Source organism: Amblyraja radiata, chromosome 22, assembly GCF_010909765.2.
Source record: "Amblyraja radiata isolate CabotCenter1 chromosome 22, sAmbRad1.1.pri, whole genome shotgun sequence".
Classification (NCBI taxonomy): domain Eukaryota; kingdom Metazoa; phylum Chordata; class Chondrichthyes; order Rajiformes; family Rajidae; genus Amblyraja; species Amblyraja radiata.
Window position 1 is genome coordinate 29,969,171 of NC_045977.1, and position 20,307 is coordinate 29,989,477.

The 20,307-nt window shown below is 42.6% G+C and overlaps 1 protein-coding gene across 2 annotated transcripts in view; it reads right to left on the bottom strand.

The window, feature by feature from the left end:
• The window catches only part of scnn1b (sodium channel epithelial 1 subunit beta), a 29,072-nt gene extending 20,311 nt beyond the window's left edge, over window positions 1–8,761 (bottom strand). The window contains exons 1-8 of one of the 2 annotated variants that reach the window (XM_033040894.1): window positions 8,664–8,761; window positions 7,542–7,652; window positions 6,375–6,686; window positions 4,427–4,700; window positions 3,698–3,888; window positions 2,984–3,087; window positions 1,721–1,884; window positions 666–764 (exon numbers count right to left, since the gene is read on the bottom strand). In XM_033040894.1, the coding sequence (XP_032896785.1) occupies window positions 666–764; window positions 1,721–1,884; window positions 2,984–3,087; window positions 3,698–3,888; window positions 4,427–4,700; window positions 6,375–6,685 (1,143 nt within the window). In that variant the 5' untranslated portion in view covers window position 6,686; window positions 7,542–7,652; window positions 8,664–8,761. Of the gene's footprint in view, window positions 1–665; window positions 765–1,720; window positions 1,885–2,983; window positions 3,088–3,697; window positions 3,889–4,426; window positions 4,701–6,374; window positions 6,690–7,541; window positions 7,653–8,663 lie in introns of both variants that reach the window. The other variant, XM_033040895.1, reaches the window with a different exon arrangement.
• Between the last annotated feature and the right edge of the window lie 11,546 nt (window positions 8,762–20,307).

A 20,307-nucleotide genomic window follows, 5' to 3' on the forward strand; every position in this document is an offset into this window, starting at 1 on the left:
CTACTTTCTTCCCTTCCATTCTAATTGTATCGCATTCCAGTGGTCCAAACCCATTGCAAAAGCCCATCAGTACCTGTGGTACCCCTGCCCCCAAAATATGCACTGTTTAAGAACTAAACTTGGTTTATTCCTGAAGCTGCACCTTCAGGGTGAAATTGGACAAGATGGGATAATAAGAATTTGTTTTTATTACAAGGATGTTGCCAGGACTAAAGACCCTGATCTCTAGGGAGAGGTTGAGTAGGCGCAGATCCTATTCCTTGGAGCACAGGAGGATGAGGGCTGATCTTATAGAGGTGTGCACAATCATGAGAGGAATAGATCGGGTAGACGCACAGAGTCTCTTGTCCAGAGAAGAGGGATCGGCGACCAGAGGACATAGGTTTAAGGTGAGGGGTGAAAGATTTAATAGGAACCTAATGGGCAACTTTTTCACACAAAGAGTGGTGGGTGTATGGAATGAGCTGCCGGAAGAGGTAATTGAGGCAGGTACTATCGCTAAGTTTAAGAAACGTTTAGACATGGATAGGACAGGTTTACGGGGATATGGGCCAAATGCGGCCGATGGGAGTAGTGTAGATGGGACATGTTGGTCAGTGTGGGCACGTTTGGCTGAATGGCCTGCTTCCACACTATATGACTCTGTGACTAAGTGGCTGACATACCTGCATGGTGTAGGTGGTATTGAAAAGAGATTTGACATTGACATCCGAACCATTAAACGTGCAGCATGAGTACGAACCACCCAAACGCACTATTTCATCCTGGGAAGAGGCAGAACACACATAAGGAGCTAAGAAAGAAAGACATGCAGTTACATAACACTCCAAATGGCTTTAGGGCCAATGAAGTTCTTGTAATGAAGACATTGGCTGCCAGTTGAAAAGCAGGAATGGTGCAATTATCACTATAATCGCTATTATTATTTTAAGGGTTAAATGTTTGCCAGTTCTAGGATTGTTTGGAATTTTATTTCTAACCAATAGCACAATGAAGTCGTAAGGTTTCAATATCCAGAAGGTGGTATTTTAAATAATAAAGCCCTTGGCAATGCACCTGATGATTAATCCCAAAATAAGTGCTCCAATCTCTGGGTGCAAGACCTGTTCATGTTTGATACAAGTTCAAGTTCAAGTGAGTTTATTGTCATGTGTCCCTGAGAGGACAATGAAATTCTTGCTTTGCTTCAGCACACAGAACATAGTAGGCATTTACTACAAAACAGATCAGTATGTCCATATACCTTAATATAAATATATACACACACATGAATAAAATCAAGGAGTAATGGCTGGAGTGGAGGGTAAAGATTCAGCCCAGTGTCAGACAATGGATAGTTGACACAAAAAGCTGGAGCAACTCAGCCAGTCAGGGAGCATAGAATAGGTGGCATTCTTCAGTCTGAACAAGGGTCTCAACCCGAAAACAGTACCCATTCTTTTTCTCCAGAGATGCTGACTGACCCGCTGAGTTACTCCAGCTTTTTGTGTCTATTTAAAAAAAAATAGCATCTGCAGTTCCTTCCTACACAATGGTGAGTTGACCATCGTTGGCTGAATCAACAATATGCAATCAAAACATTGGGTCCGGAAATAGTGGAAAGGCTCATCTTTCCTTCCCACCGCACTGTTTCAGGTATTATTCCAGCTCCTTGCAATGAAAGGGCATTCACTCTAACCCCAAACTCTTCAAGTCACCCATTGCCAGGAGCCATACCTACCACGTATATTCCAATGGATGTCTCTGCCCCAGCCCTAGCATAAAGGCCCAGGTCCTGCAGGAACGGATAGGTGTTCGGCTGGTGAAGCATGAGCCTGGCGCCAGCTGCAAAGGGCAGGAAGGGGTTGTAATCATCTTGTGCGATATCCAACACAATCTTCAGGCCTACGCAGAAAAAGAACAGCAATGTTTTATTTTCTCAAAGGGGTTTTTTTCCCCATCCCTAGCTACTGTTATATGATTTTCAGACCTCCGGTATTAAAGTAATTTTACTTTTTATACCTGAAGATGGTGTAAGAAAGTGGCATAGATAGGGAAGCTGGAAATGTCAAATACTAGAGGGCATAGGTTTAATATGAAAGGGGGAATATTAAAGGACATTCGAGAAGCAATTTTCTACACAGAGAGTGGTACATGGCTGGAAGCTACTGCCAGGGGCAGTGTTAAATACCATAGCATAGCAATAGTGAAGAGTGTGTGTGATGAGACTATGTTATATCAATAGTGATGAGTCTATGTTACTTCAGAGAGCATTAAAACATTGATATTAGTGATGTGGAGTTAGAATCTGATCTGGAAAGGGTGGTTGGGTTTTCTTGGATCTAATAAGGCATCTGAAGGAATGGGGATGGTAGAATCAAAGAGAGAAATGGAGAAAGGGAGAAGTAGGGAGAAAGAGAAAGAAAGAGGCAGGTGATTCAAGGTGGAGAAGGTTTAGGTTCAGGTTTTTTATTTTCACGTGTACTGAGTTACAGCGGAAAGCTTCATTATGCATGCTATTCAATCCAATTAGTCAATGCTACACATAAATACAATCAAGTCAAACTCAAGTACAACAGGTAGAGCAAAGGGAAAAATATAGAGTGCAGAATAAAGTTCTTAGCATTGTGGTGCACCAGTTCCAGAGCCAGTTCAATGTCTGCAATGGGGTAGAGATGAATCAGACAGTACCGTAGCTTATGGAAGGATCGTTCAGAAGCCTAATAACAAAGGGGAGGAAGCTGTTCCTTTGAGAGGTGCACGGAAAGATGGAGAGAGGTGGAACAGCCAGATAGAAAAGACAACAGAGATGGTGAAAAAAGGGAAAATGAATAAATTCACAAACACGCAAAACAGACTAAATGCTTCTGAATTGGTATTTATGCCAAGATTGGCTATAAAGAGCACTTGGCACTGTTACCAATGAATTGATTTGTTTTGCTCTTGCAAGGAACGCACAATCTCAGAGAGAAACAAGTATAATGATACAAAATCCAGACTGTACCGAACTCTGCTCCGGGATTGGATGACATCAGTATATGGCCATCAGAACCCCAGTTAAAGATGTAACAGTTCCCATACATTGGATGCATCAACTGGGTAAAGTTACTGAAAAACAAAGGAATGGAGGGAAGCTATTTATGTTTTTGCATTTAAACCCCTTTCCAATCTATTGTTCTGGACCATTGAGGTGTTTAATTCCTCTTGAACCCCAAAAACCCCCCATAAGACATAGCAACAGGAGTAGGCTATTCTAACCATCAGGGACGTGAATGTTCAAAGTGATGGATGAATCCAATCAAGCTAGCTGCTACATCTAGCTAGCATCCAACTTCTTCAATGTTGCTCAGCCGCATTCATTCAGGTTAATAGAAAGTGTACGGAGCACCACTATTTTGGTCTGTAGGTGGAGAAAAGTCTTTGTGGTGTCAGGAGGTGAGTCACTCATGACAGGATTCCCAGCTTCTGATGTTCCCTTCATTTGGCTGGCCCAAGTGAAGTTCCAGCTGAAGATCTTGTATTTTTTCCCCGGAATTGTAATCCCAAAAGTAGAATGATTAAAACGCACCATTTGGAACACTCCACGTCTCCTCTCTCTCTCTCTTCCGCAATGGATTACGTAAATATGATCTCCTGTAGTCTGGGGCAATTGGACCATTCACACTCCGGTGCCCTGTTCCAGTTGGGGGAGGGGTAAAGGGGAAATCACACAACTTACTCAAGATTGCAAGGCTCCCCACCAAACAGACAGGCAAGGATGAAATCTTCAGCCTGCTCGCCCATCGCCTGCCGTTCTGACCGAGATGTTTTTGACAGGATGGTCATGTAGTGTAGGTAGTACCACTCATTCATCACCTCCAGCACTGAGCTGAAGTTTCTGTACAGACAGCTCGACCTATTCTCATTGCACTGGGGGAAATGAGAAACACAGTGTCACTCACTCTACATGCTGTGTACCAGTCGCTGTGCACACTGTACACTCGCATTGCACATACACTGTACACAAACTGCTCATATAGACTACACACTCACATGGATACATCACTGCAGAAATTGCACTCGCCAAACCAACACTAAAACTGTCTGAAACACTGCATATGCTCACATGCACACATGCATAAGCTCACACACACACACACACACACACACACACACACACACACACACACACACACACACACACACACACACACACACACACACACACACACACACACACACACACACACACACACACACACACACACAAAAAGATGCATGTCACACATGCACATGCATACACAAGCACATACATAAACAAACACACATAGGCAAGCAATGATGCATGCACACTCATTCAGCCACATGCAATTAGGCACACAAACGTACACATGCACATACACAAACATACACCCACACGCATGCATACACATGCCCGCATGCACACACATGCATTGCCTTTGCTCACCAGTTGCATTGCCAGCCTGTAGCTCACTGTCTGCGTCCTGTCACTTGTTGCTGTCTGGGTCTGATTTGAACCTGACCCCAGGACATGTAGAACAGTCTCTTTTCCTTGGTCGTTGGTCTCGATGATAACCAGTGATGCCACGGGGCTCCAGTGTGTCTCCAATATGGGCAGCTCACCAGGAACAGTTCCATTCTGACTATAAACAGAAATACGCTCCAGTGCAAGTTTGGTGAACCGATCCAGGTGATGTAGCAGCTGCTTTGTCTTTGTGTACCTGAAACAAGGATAAGACCACAGCTAGATCAACGAGCAGCTTACTCTATTCTTTGTGTAGGAAGAAACCGCAGATGCTGGTTTGTACCAAAGATAGACACAAAATGCTGGAGTAAAGCAGCGGGACAGGCACCATCTATGGAGAGGAATGGGTGACGACCCAAAACATCACCCATCCCTTCTCTCCAGAAATGCTGCCTGCTCCGCTGAGTTACACCAGTATTTTGTGTCTATCATACTGTATTCTTTCACAGCTTGCTGTACATTTCTCTGTGGATGAAGCACGCACTTCTCCCAGCTTATCAGTTAGCAGTGAGTCCAACCCATCAATCTTGTTCAGGAAGGAACTGCTGATGCTAGTTTATACCAAGAATAGACATAGAGTGCTGGAGTAACTGAGTGGGTCAGGCAGCATCTCTGGTGAAAACAAGGAAGGAACTGCCGATGCTGGATCTGAAGAAGTCAGAAGAAGTTTTCACCAGAGATGCTGCCTGGCCCGTGGAGTTACTCCAGCACTTTGAGTCTACCATCAATCTTGTTCCACTATTTCACTGTCTGTTGACCCGTAAGACTATTTACCTGCCTCATTCCTTGGGAGCTTTTATATTTTAAAACAAAATAGTATTAACATTTGAAAAGAAGATATTTGCTGGGCTATGGTGGAAGATTAGGAGTATGAGCAGTAGGAGCAGGAGTACGAGACTCATACTCCCATGCTCCAAAAGCAGGAACGGGATACTGATTTTGGATGACCAGCCATGATCATATCGAATGGCGGTGCTGGCTCAAAGGATCGAATGGCCTACTCCTGCACCTATTTTTCTGTGTTTCTAATGAGGCAGTACAAACACATAACCTTATTCTACACTTGGTCACAAAGAGTGATCGGTCTCCGACCTGAAACCAGCACATTCCCCCACCAACCTCCCCCTCCTCTGGCCCACACTACACCCACACGCTTTTGTCAAGGATTTCCAACTACCTGCATGTGGGGAAGGATTGCCTGAATTCCACCCCTTGCCCTCCTTTGCCAATCATAGCAGGAGCCCTTTGGATGAAATACTGCAACAGCGCATCAACAGCACTGATGCAATTATCAAGAAAGCTCATTAGCGCCTCTACTTCCTGAGAAGATTACGGAGAGTCGGTTTGTCAAGGAAGACTCTCTCTAACTTCTGCAGGTACACAGTAGAGAGCATGCTGACCGGTTGCATCGTGGCTTGGTTCGGAAACTTGAGCGCCCTGGAGAGGAAGAGACTACAAAAAGTAGTAAACACTGCCCAGTCCATCATCGACTCTGACCTTCCTTCCATCGAGGGGATTTATCGAAGTTGCTGCCTCAAAAAGACTGGCAGTATCATCAAAGACCCACACCATCCTGGCCACACACTCATCTCCTTGCTACCTTCAGGTAGAAGGTACGGGAGCCTGAAGACTGCAATGACCAGGTTCAGGAATAGCTACTTCCCCACAGCCATCAGGCTATTAAACCTGGCTCGGACAAAACTCTGAACATTAATAACCCATTATCTGTCATTTTGCACTTTATCAGTTTATTTATTCATGTGTTTTGTAGTCAATGCCTATTATATTCTGTGTGCTGAAGCAAAGCAAGAATTTCATTGTCCTATCAGGGACACATGATAATAAACTTGAACTTGCACTTGAACTTTACCTGAAAGGGTTGGAGTTGCAGATGCTGACAGCAGGGAAATCCATTGCCTTGAAGCCAGTCCGTAGGCTAACCTTGACCTCCCAGGCCAGGTATCTCTGGATCAGGATTCCCCACTGCCAACACACCAGGCCTGTGAAGGCCAAAGTAAGCACGAACCACACAGCCCGCTTCTTGGGACCCTCAGTCACAATTCGTTTTGGTCCATGCGTGTTGGTGTTCTCACAGTACCAGATCAGGAGTTCGGTGTAAGTGTAGCCCGGTCCATTCTGCAGTCGGTGAAGTGCACGCTTGAAATATTGTATCACCTTCATGCTGCTGAGCAAAATAATAAATTGTCACATCACACAGACAGTAACTGCAGCAACACTAGCCAACAAAGAGGAATCTTCCCCAATAGGCTCACCGGTCACTTGCATTTGTATCTGTTAACATTCCTTCCGCTGGGTTAGCCAGCCATGTTACATAGAAACATAGAAAATAGGTGCTGAGTAGGCCATTCGGCCCTTCGAGCCTGCACCGCCATTCGATATGATCATGGCTGATCATCCAACTCAGTATCCCATCCCTGCCTTCTCTCCATACCCCCTGATCCCTTTAGCCACAAGGGCCACATCTAACTCCCTCTTAAATATAGCCAATGAACTGGCCTCAACTACCTTCTGTTCTGACAATTCAACACCGAATACAAAATATTACTCAAGTGTAATGGTTCAATTAAATCCTATTGTACCACACCCGTCTATTCCTAATAGACCAATGTCAAGTCCAAACACATTCTATTCCACACATACCCTACACATATGTCTCAAACACATATTGTTCCCACCTCCTACCAACAACGCAGTACCATTACAAAACTAATTGCACTAATCCATATAACTATGGGTTCTCAATGTATAGGAAGGAACTGCAGGTGCTGATTTAAACTGAAGATAGACACAAATAGCTGGAGTAACTCAGCGGGACAGGCAGCATCTCTGGAGAGAAGGAATGGCTGATGTTTCGGGTGGGGTCAGGAAGAAGGGTCTGAACCCGAAACGTCACCTATTCCTTCTCTCCAGAGATGCTGCCTGTCCCGCTAAATTACTCCAACTTTTTGTGTCTATCCATGGGTTCTCAATGCTGGGCTACGGTGTCAGTATTTAATTTACAACCAGGTTTAGTTACCTTCAGCGCTGGTGTTGACTGGAGATTTGTCTCGACTCCTCTAACTTGACAAGTGATGACAAATGAACCGGTTTGGTTTGTATGCTCAGTGGGCCGGTGGGGCAGCGCCTGCTGAGAGAGAGAGAGAGATAGATACCGCGTTAATGATGAGCTTGCATTAGAACCGAGAGGTCATCGACTTTCAAAAAGTTGACGCCGTCACCCTCTCCCTGGATGCTGCCCGGCCGGCTGGGTCATTCCCACTGGTTTTATTCCAGGTTTTGTTTCTTGATTCGGTGTGTCTATTCTGTGTGTAACCGTGGAATAGACTGGGGCTGGGTTTAATTTGCAATTTTCTCTAATCCCGTTACTTCTGGTGCGAAATGTCGGGCATATTTGTAGGGTGTGGTGAATGAGATCAGCGATAGAACGACGACCAATGTCAGGACATGTCCGTGTCAGACCAACACTTACCCCGAGTCAGGACCCTACACCCATCCAGGATTTATAGTTCGAGGACTATTAATATTGAAAACATATGATATAATTACTATATTTACATAGCGCCCACACTTTAGTGTAAACGGCCGCATACATTTTTTTTAATGCAACAGCTAATATGCAAGATCATATATAATTCATGCAAAATATTACGGGCTAAATCCTAACATTTAGTAAAACAGTTTTTTAAAATGTGCATATTAGCGAACGCTTGTACAAATACTTTAGTAATTTAATTATTATTAATTAATATCGAACTTTAGTATTAATCATCGGTTGACTTAGAGATTGGTAAATTGAAATTCAGTGCGCTCACATTTGGAAATACTGAGTTTTACCCATTATTCCAAGTTTAGTTAGTAGATTCTGGTGAATAGAATTATCAGGCACAAAATCCCTGCGGTGTGTGACTCTCCTAAAAGCCTCGCGTTTAAATCGCGGACCAAAGAACCTGCAGACCCTGGGAAGTTTAAACCGTGGGACGGGAGTCGCAGGGAGGAGAAATGACCGAGAGAGAGAGAAAGAATAAAAAAGAGAGGAAAGGACAGTAAAAAAATTGACCAAGAAAAGCGAATGCAAAAAGAAGGGGGGAAGTGGCTGGGGAGAGGGGTAAGACGGGGAATTGGGACACATCAGCCTCACCTGCAGCGCGCTGTTCAATCCGTGCAAAGGGAATGAAACTCGCGCCGGCTCAAACCTGAACGATTGCAACCGAAGATACAAATTGCATCAGTTTAACCTGGTTAGCAAGGCGGGCAGATCACACAGGCAACGCTGCTACGCACACATATAGTCAAAGCCAAAGGCATCACATCCACACCCACCGGCATACACACGACACTCTCTCTCTCACACACTAACACTCTCTCTCACACATTAACTCTCTCACATTAACACTCACACTAACACTCTCACTCACACTAACACTCTCATTCACAGTTGGAAAGACTTAGTTTTACCCATTATTCCAAGTTTAGTTAGTAGATTCTGGTGAATAGAATTATCAGGCACAAAATCCCTGCGGTGTGTGACTCTCCTAAAAGCCTCACGTTTAAATCGCGGACCAAAGACACTCTCACACTCACTAACTCTCACATACGCACACACACACATGCACACACTAACACATACAAACTAGCACTCTCACACAGACACACTAACACTCATGCACACACTAACACACACTCTCACACGCTAACACACTCACACTAACACACGTTCAGAAGCACACACAAACACAAAATATTCACTAATATACAGCTACTCGATCACGCTCCCAACACACTCAACTACACACACACGCAGCCACTCACATTTTCACAGTGTCATGCACTCCTCGGTTACATATGCACAAAATACATTTACACCTTCAAAGAAAACACATATGCTGAAACAGGCTGATATAATCACACACATTCATATAGAAATAAGAGGCTGCACAAGTGACACGCATTAATAAATTCACGCAAACACACCAACCATCACATACTGAAATACACACTGGGTGCACACTCCGCACACACGCACACTCACATTCTCACACACACAATTCACACACAATTGCCCATTAAATTATACCGTAAACACGTACAGACATACACATAATCAAACACACATACACATTTATGCACACACAACAAAAATACCCACCTTTACACATAATTTTACACACATTTTCTCAGACTCAAACACATGTCCATACGCACAACCATGTACAGGCACTCAAAATATGTACACCAACACACACAAACACTGGAGCACACAAAGTAGACACATTTACTCACACTTGAACATTTCCAATTAAACCACATACTAACCCAGAGTGCTTGACTAACAAAGTACTAAAACAGGAATAACAAGCAGTATAAATACTGATGATAAAGAAGGCAAAAAGTGAGTACAAAAAGATGAAGAAAGAAAAGAGAAATAAGAAAAAAAAATAACAAGAAATAATTAAATAAAGAAATTATAAAATTAAAATTAGAAAAGACATAAAAGTAAAAGTACTCCACTGAAACATAAATAACCAAAATTAGAATACACGTCGGCCATAAGGTTAAGATCACAGAACATGATAGCGAGGTAGCAGAATAATAAATAACATTTATTCAGCATTGTTGGACTGAGCACAGGAACCCATCAGTTGCCCTCATTCACATTACTATAAATGGTGAGAACATGAAACGTCATAGAGTCTGACAGCATGGAAACAGGCCCTTTGCCCAACTTGCCCACACCGACCAACATGTCCCATCTACACTAGTCTCGTCTGCCTGTGTTTGGCCCGTGTCCCTCTAAACCTGTCCTATCTGTGTGGTTTTTGTATTGGGGGGGGGGGGGGGGGGGGGGGGGGGGGGGGGGGGGGTCTGTGTGTCCATGTGCATCAATCACTGAAAGTTAACTGCAAAGAGTTAGGAGTACAAACGGTATGTTAGCATTACTACAAGAGGATCTGAGAATAGCAGTAAAGACATCTCATTGCTCTTGGAATATTTTTTACAATCTGGCTTCTATATTCAAGGAAGGATATACCACTGTGCTAGCAATTGAGTGAGTTCAGTGTAGGTTCAGCAGATGATTCCTGGGATGTGGGGGATTGGTCTACTCACTAAAGGATTTGAAGAATGAGAAGTCACATCAATGAAATTTAAAAATCTTAAGGGATTTGATGGATGCAAACTTGATTGTAGAATCTCTTTACTACAAAGCAGAAGGAGATCATTTACTTTCTCGGGGTTAATGCCAGCTTCCAGCAGAGTAATCCCATCTCTCCCTTTCTCTCCCTCCCTGTTTCTTAATATCATGCAATGTATTCTACCCTCATAGCAAAAGGATTTGAGTATAGGAGCATTCATTTTTTTTTCTTTTTTTTTCTTTTACATATTACATATTGTTTTTTTGTTTTTGTTTTTTTTTTAAATTTTATTTTTATTAGAAGTACAGTAAATTACAGTAATACACATCACATATATCTTATTACATTTGTTGTACCACTTCGTTTTTCGAGCTTTAAAAAAGGTAGAAATAAAAGAAGTAAGGAAAGTGAGCAAGAATCGTGAAGGTGCAGGAGAGTGTTGGGAAAAGAAAGCCCCTTAGGGAAGAAGTTAGAGAAAGAAGTGAAGAAAGGAAATAGACCCTAGAAAGAAAAGAAAAAAAAGGAAAAACAATCGCTCTATTATAACACAAAACTCCACAAAAAAGGATATACCAACCGTGTTTTTAATTTTATTTTATACCCCCCGTTACCAGATCCTGGTACCATTTATATTTTAAATTACTATTGCACCTTATGCTTGTAATAGTTCCATAAATGCAGACCACGTCTTTTGGAAGTGGTCTGCTTTGCCTGCTAGGAGGAGTCTCATCTCTTCCAAGTGCAGTGTTTCGAACATGTTTGAAATCCACATTTTTATTGTTGGTATTGGAGCATTTTTCCAAAATTTGAGTATAAGCTTTTTCCCCATTATTAGCCCGTAGTTAAGTAAGTTCTTTTGAAACACGTTTAGTTCGGGGTTACCTTCCGATATTCCAAAAATGATCCATTCTGTTTTTGGTACAAGTTTTATTTTAATTAATTTTGTGAAGATTTCAAATATTTCGTTCCAGAATTTTTGGATTTTTATACAAAAAATCAAAAGAGTGTGCTATGTTAGCTTCTTGTGACTGACATTTATCACAAGTGGGTGAGACATTGGGGAAAAGTTTATTTATTTTAATTTTTGAATAATATAGTCTATGTAATGTTTTAAATTGAATTAGAGTATGTCGTACGTTGATCGAGCATTTATGCACATATAGTAAGTGTTTATCCCAGCTCTCTTTTGAAATTTTTATAGTTCTTGTTCCCAGTCTCTTCTAATACCATCGGTTGTAGGTATTTCTATATTTAAAATAATGTTGTATAAGTATGATATTAGATTTGCTGATTCAGCCTTTGTCTTCATGGTATAGGAGCATTCATAGCAAAAGGATTTGAGTATAGGAGCAGGGAGGTTCTACTGCAGTTGTACAGGGTCTTGGTGAGACCACACCTAGAGTATTGCGTACAGTTTTGGACTCCTAATCTGAGGAAAGACATTCTTGCCATAGAGGAAGTACAGAGAAGGTTCACCAGACTGATTCTTGGGATGTCAGGACTTTCATATGAAGAAAGACTGGATAGACTCGGCTTGTATTCGCTAGAATTTAGAAGATTGAGAGGGGATCTTATAGAAACTTACAAAATTCTTAAGGGGTTGGACAGGCTAGATGCAGGAAGATTGTTCCCGATGTTGGGGAAGTCCAGAACAAGGGGTCACAGTTTAAGGATAAGGGGTAAATCTTTTAGGACCGAGATGAGGAAAACATTTTTCACACAGAGAGTGGCGAATCTCTGGAATTCTCTGCCACAGAAGGTAGTTGAGGCCAGTTCATTGGCTATATTTAAGAGGGAGTTAGATGTGGCCCTTGTGGCTAAAGGGATCAGGGGGTATGGAGAGAAGGCAGGTACAGGATACTGAGTTGGATGATCAGCCATGATCATATTGAATGGCGGTGCAGGCTCGAAGGGCCGAATGGCCTACTCCTGCACCTATTTTCTATGGTTCTATGGTTCTGTGCCCATCGACTAACTTAACTCACCACTATTTTGTGATCTAGTAGGACACCAGAGCTCCTACTAGATCAATGAAAGATGACTTGTTACACCACAGGCTGGTTCAGTTATCCGAATGCTCAGGAATGCAGCAGGATTCAGAAAGTTTTGGACATTGTCTGGTTCATCAGGGGTAGTAACCTCCCTACCATCGAAGAGATCAATAGGATACGTTGCCCCGAGAAAGCAACTAATGTCATCAATAGAGCCAGGATTTTGCCATAAATGCTATGTGCCTTTTCATGCCTTTTTTCAGGAAGATAATGCCTTTTTCACGATTGAGTGCCTAAATCAGCCTTTTTTTGGCCGTTTTAACTAAATTTACAAGAAAATTTACACTACCGGGGCGAAACCCGGCTGTAAGTGGGTGTTAAGTGGTGATTGGAGAGGGGTGCGTGGGAAAGAGTCTAGTCTTTGCAGCATGGTGTCATGCTTTCAGTAGGTGTGAAGTGGTGATTGGGGAGGAGTAGTTGGGGAAGGGTCCAGTCTTTTCAAACTGGTGTCAAGCTGTGAGTAGGTGTGAAATGTTGGTTGGGGATGGGGGTACCAGGGTTAAGTTTCTGTTTATCGAACCTGCAGTAGAACTCATTCAGGTCGTTGGTCAGCTGACGATTGTCCAAGGAGCGGGGGGGGGGGGGGGGGCGGGGGGCGGGGGGGGGGGGGGGGGGGGGTTCCTCTTGTAGCTGGTGATTTCTTGCAAGCCCTTCCACACTGAAGAAGAGTCATTTGCTGAGAACTTGCTCCTCAACTTCTCGGAGTACCTTTCCTTGGCAGCTCTGATTCCTCTTCTCAGCTTGTACTTGGACTGCCCTTAGAGGTCTACATCCCCGCTCATGTAGGATCTACCCCTGCAAGTGTCAAAATGCCTAAAGTCAAGTCAACGCCTTGAAAAAAAATGCACGATTTGGTGAAAGTGTACTGGAGTGATATATTCTCTGTGCTGTTTTGCAAAGCATGTGAGAAAGCAGTGAATCATGAGAAGAAATATTTAATCTCCCAGCATGTACAGACAGCTAAACACAAGTCGGGCGGCAGAGAAACTGAAGGTAGGAAATACACAAGCATGTCTCCTCACAACATTTACTGCTGGCTCCAGTCGCAAATCTGAGTTTTTGAGTGATCTGTGCAACGCATTCATTGATGCTGGAATTCCACTGTGGAAATTGGAAAACAAATCTCTCAGGTTTTTTAGGGAAATACACAGAGGAACATATACCGAGCGAGTCATCATTACAGAAAAATTATGTTGACAGCAACTTCAACATTGTTGTGCAGAAAATTAGAAATGAAGTTGCATGCATCAAAATATGGATCTCAATAGACGAGGCAACTGATGCTGTGGGGAGATATGTTGCCAATATGGTCATTGGTAAACTGGAGGCAGGTCAACCATCAAAGGAGTATTTCTTGACAACGGAAGTATTGGAGAAGTCAAAGAGCTCAACTATTGCTCAGTTGTTTACATCTTCACTTGCTGTACTTTGTACTTAAAGTTCCTGGCGATGTAGGTGGACATACAAGGAAAATGTGAGAGGATGATTTTAGCTAAGAAAGATCTTGAAGAAATAGAAAACAGAGCTAAAATTCTCAAAGGTAGTTGTAATGCACAAGATATCGATATGAATGGAGAGTATGTAGCTTATTTCAGGTATGCACCAGTGACCTCAGCTGGGGTAGAAATAAGTTTTTCACAACTGTAGCATATTCTGTCTGACAGAAGGCATAGTTTAACACCAGATCATTTGAAAAAATGTTGGTAGTTATGTGCAACCAGGCAACCTTGGTCATTTAATGTAGTATACCTTTATAATGATCATTTTAAACCAATACAATACGGTTTTATTCGTCACGTTTCACATAAAGTGCAAGTGAAATGAATTTGCACATATTTTGGTGGTGGAAATAAATGCCTTTTTATGCATTTTTTTGTCAGTAAATGTCTTTTTCGTAATTCTATTATGCCTTTTTGCCTGCCTATTTCAGAGATTTTTAGCGCCTAATCATCCTGGCTCTAGTCATCAATAACCCACATCACTCTGGCTACGATCTCATTTGCCGCTACCATCAGGACGATGATACAGGATATAGGAACTTGAGAACCTCTACCTCCAGGTTCAAAGGCAACTTTTTCCCTTCAGTCATCAGGATCTTGAAAGACCCTGAACAACCTAACCACATGTCTCAGCACCAAACTACTATGGACTTTGTAGTAAGGTTGCACTTCGTTCTTTGATTTGCACTATCATAACTGGAATATCTGATTCATTTATTGTGTATTTATTTGTTGTGTTGTTGCACTTTTAATATGGCTGTAAAGCTGCAGCAAGGACCAATGTCATTGTTTTGATCCCTCGTCAACTGATAATTGAACCTTCTTGACTCTTCGTGCTTGAACCCATTCAGTCACGCTGAGCATATACAAACTCCACAGGGACAGCAGCCAAGGTCTGGGTCAAACCTAGGGTTCTGTGAGGCAACAGTGCCAACTGTCGTGCTATCCAGGAACCACAGTTCCAAAATAAGGTGTCGGTCCTTGAAACATAGACATAGAAACATAGAAAATAGGTGCAGGGCTAACATTGAGATCAATAAAGACATGAAGGGATATGAGTTTAGTGCATGAAGCCAGTGCTGAGGTGAAGAATTAGTCATGATCTTATTAAATGAGCAGATGCAGCACAGTGGCACAATAGTCAACTTGCTGTCTTACAGCACCAGAGACCTGGGTTAAATCCTGACCATGGGTCTGTCTCTACAGAGTTTGTACCTTCTCCCTGTGGGTTTTCTCCAGGTGCTCTGGTTTCCTCCCACATTCCAAAGAAGCACAGGTTAATTGGCTTCTGTAAATAGTCAATTGTTCCCAGTGTGTAGCACAGTGATCGCTGATCGGCATGCTCGGTGGGCCGAAGGACCTGTTTCTGCACTGTATCTCTAACCTAAACTAAACTAAACTAAACTGACATGCAGGGCGAAACAGCCTACTCCTGCTTCCACCTCTTATATTATGTCCTTAAGACATGATATTTGATATCGAAATGATGCAAATGTATTTAGGTTATAAAAAGAGGTGATAACTGATAAACTGTTCCACCTTAGGAGAAATAAATCTGGATGAAAGGACTGTATCCACGGGGCTGTGAAACATTTGGGGAGTGATAGCAAAGACACCAACACACTGGTAAAATAAATATTTACAAATGATTTCAGAGGATTGATTTTTAGGTAATATAATTTCTATATTTAAAGAGGGAGAGAGAAAATTCCAAAGAATTAAATGCATAATATTGACAGCAGCAAAATAATGGCACCCTTACTCAATGGTGTAATGGAAAAATCCAGGAATTGCAAATAATAAGGAGTCAACACAAATGGCAGAAGAGGAAATCATGGTTGGCCATCCTCGTTATACCTTTCAGAAAGGATGGATCAAGATCCTATATTGGATGTAATATATCTAGACTTTCAAATGGCCTTTGAAAAGTTACTGGCAAAGCAGACTTGTGTGAAGTCAATGGACAAGTCACAGAGTGGATGATGCACCTGACACTCCAAATGGAGAGGCCACTGTTCAGTTTTAGTTTAGTTTCAGTTTAGAGATACAGTGCGGAAACAGGTCCTTCGGCCCACTGAGTCTGCGCCAACCAGCGATTCCCACAAACCAACACTATCCTACAAACCAGGGAGAATTTACAATTTTACCAAAGCCAATTAATCTACAAAACTGTACATCTTTGTATGTGAGAGGAGACTGGAGCACCTGAGGAAAACCCACGAGGTCATGGGGAGAACGTGCAAACACCATACAGACAGCGCCCGCAGTCAGGATCGAACCCGGATATCTGCCGCTGTAGGGCAGCAACTCTATGCCGCGCAACCATGCTGTCCCACTTTACTCACTGTAATATAATGGTCTCAACCCGAAACATCACCCATTCCTTCTCTCCAAAGATGCTGCCTGTCCCACTGAATTACTCCAGCTTTTTGTGCCTTCCGTTACAAAAGGTTCCATGTCTGCCAGTTCCTTGTGTCTGCTCTCTCACTCATAATTCACTTAAACAATTTAGATGTGGAGTTGGACACGTCTAAATTTCTAAAGATTCTGTCGGCGATGAGCCCACTGACCGACAGAACATGATGGAAGGCACAAATAACCCACTCCTATCTCCCACATTCCCGATGGATGTCAACCCAACCTCTGATCTCTATTCCCAGATTATTGAGAATTGGGGGGAAAAAAATCAGCTCAAAAGCAGGAACAATCCACCAAGTATAGGGAACATAAGATCTCAGCTCTCAGTGAACAAAATGTAGAAAACTATTTACATGGGTGTTTCTACTCAATATATATCTGTGTTTTACTTGGTTTCTCTCTCTTCCTTGTTCTTTCTTTCCTTTGCTAGATCCCATATTAACACTCACTAGATGCTCACTAGACTGCAGATTCATTGACACTGGGTCAACCCAATAGACCATTGTTCATGTATATCCAGAGTGTGAACACTGGCACATATTTAGAACATCATACAACAGTGAAACAGGTCCTTCGGCTCACTGAGTCTGCAAGAACCATCAAGCACCTACATACACTACTCTAACCCATTTTATTTTCTCTATATTCCCATCCACTATACCAGAATGTGTGACCTACATACACAATCAGCACAATTTAGGTACATGGCTAGGATAGATTGAGAGGGAATGGGCCAAACGCAGGAAGGTGGGACAAATTGGCCTGTTTCCACACTGTATAACTCTCTGACTCTGTGATTCTATCAGGTTGCACCTGTGGAAAGAGAAACAGTCAAAATTTCAGGTCGAACACCCTCCATCAGATGAAGGATCTTCAACGGTAAACATTGACTGTTGAACGTTAACCCTTGGATGAAAAGAGACTGTGCAGGCTAGGACTAAACTTGGATCCAGTAAAACACTGAAATGTGACGTTTTTGTGGTTTATACAGTTATGAGGAGAATAGTTAGGGCGAATGTGCACAGTCTTTTCCCCAGAGTTGGACAATCAAGAATTAGAGAGCACAGACTTAAGGGGAGAAGACAAGATAGGAAACTGAGAAGCAACCTTTTCACACAGAGAGTGCGTATGCATGGAATGAACAAAATTTAGCATGAAGCTGGATATTGTATCACATTACTTTGGTGCAGAGCATTCTGAATGGTTGCATCAAGGTCTGGTTCCGAAATCCAAATGCTCAAAAATGAAGGAGGCTGCAGAAGGTGGTGGACATTGCCCAGTCCATCATCGGTACTGATCACTCCACCATCGATGGGATCTACAGGAAGATATCCTCAAGTACCCCAACTACTTTTACCATGCTCTCCTCTCATTGCTTTCATCGGAAAGAAGGTACAAGAGTCTGAGAACTGTTAGCTTCATGTTCAAGAAAAGCTACTTCCCAGCAGGTTCTTGAACCATCCTGTACAACCTTTACCACAAGCAAGCCAGTCTTGAACCACTGCGGATTTTGTGCTATTATGGCTGCTCTATCTACTTCTATTTTTGCACCATCATAGTGTGGTTTACTTAAGATAACAGATCATCCATTGCAATTTTATGTCTTCAAGTTGCGTCTAAGGTGGCAGCAAAGCCGCAGAAAATAAGAATTTATTTGAGTGACGTTTCAGGAAGGAACCCTTCTTCAGACTGCATGGAAGCAGGCCTCTTGGCCCGAATTGTCCAGGCTGACCAAGATGCCCTATCTAAGCCAGTCTGAAGAAGGGTTCCAACCTGAAACATCACCCATTATTTTTCTCCAGAAATGCTGCTTGTCCAGCTGAGTTACGGCAGCATTTTGTGTCCATATCTTCAATATAAACCAGCATCAGCAGTTCCTTCCTCCACATTTATTGTTCCATTTCATATCTGGCACATGTAATAAATGAACTCTCTTGACTGCTCTCGAGTTTGGAAGAGCTGGCTGTTCTGATAGTGCAATGTTTCTTCACATAACAGTAACAACTGGGGCTCAGATCCCTGGGATGGGACGTGCCCATGGCACTATTACTCACAAGTTCTAGGAGTAGAATTCGGCCATTCGGCCCATCGAGTCTATTCCACCATTCGATCCTGGCTGATCTCTACGTCCTAATCCCATTTTCCTGCCTTCTCTCCATAACCCTTGACACACATTCTAATAAAGAATTTGTCTACCTCTGCCTTAAAAATATAACTGACCTGGCCTCCGTAGTCCTCTGTGGCAATGAGTTCCACAGATTAACTACACTCTGACTAAAGAAGTTCCTCCTTTCTAAAAGAGTGCCCTTTAATTCTGAGGCTATGACCGCTGGTCCTGGACTCTCCCACCAGTGGAAACATCACCTCCACATCTGTGCCTTTCATTATTCGGTAACTTTCAATGAGGTCCCCCCTCAACCTTCTAAACTCCAGCGAATAGAGAGAGGCCCAGTGCTGTCAAACGCTCATCATATGTTAACCCACTCACTAGCATGGAGAATTAGCAAGTCTCAATCACAACACCTCAGTCCTCCTCAAGCACTTAATAACTGGAGTGGAGCTGAATAAGATTGTGGTTGCACACACACAGGTGAGTGACCTGGCATCTGTGGAATGTGACTGATGAAGGAGTGGTCGCGTCAGCTGCAGATTCGGACTGAGATTGAAGAGTGTGTTTGCCTTGGAGGGATACATGTCAATCTGGGTTAAATTGCCTCGGTGGTGTAACCTGAGGCTGTTCACAGATAGACAGACTTTATCTATTTAACAATTTTCACATCCTCAGGACGTTTCCAAGCCCTTCGAAGTCCAATATTACTGTTAGTAGCGTCTGTTACATTGGAGAGATACACAGTGTGGAAACAGGCCTCCATGCCGATCAAGATGCCTATCTAAGCTATTCCCATTTTCCCGCGTTTGGCCCATATCCTTCTAAAGCTTTCCTATCCATGTACCTGTTCAAAAGACCTTCAAATGTTGTTATTGTACCTGGCTCAACTACTTACTCTGGCAGCTCATTTCATATACCCAGCACTTTCCATCTGAAAAAGTTGTCCTTCAGGTTCCTATTAACTCTATTCTCTCTCATCTTACGTCTATGCCCACTAGTTCTTGGTTCCCTTATACTGAGAAAAAGAAGATATTTTAGTGATATTGATAAAAATTTACTAATCATGCCGTGCATTCTCATCCAAATTGTTGATTTTTTAAAATCTTATTATCATTCAGAATACTGCTCTTCATTAATTTGCCTACCATTGATGTTAGGCTCACTGGTCAACAGTTCCCTGGCTTTTATCTGCAGCCCTTCTTAATTAGAGGCACTACATTAGCCACTGTGCAGTTTTCTGGCACTTCACCCATGACTAACTATGATTCATTTTTATTCAGCCAGGGTTTGCATAGCTTATTTAATAGATTCCCTCAGTGTCCTGAGATACTGTATATCTGATCAGGCCCTGGAGATTTGTCTTCCGTACGTTTTAGGACATCCCAACACTTCCTCCAATGCAAACAAGAACATCAGCAAGATATTGTCATTAGCTTTCCCAAGTTCCCTAGTCTACTTTTCTCCATGGATAAGAAATATTCATTGAGGACCGTACCTTCTTCTGCGTCCCCACATGCAGATTTTGACTTTATACTTGTATTGTATTGTATTCAAATTTATTGTCATTGTCTCA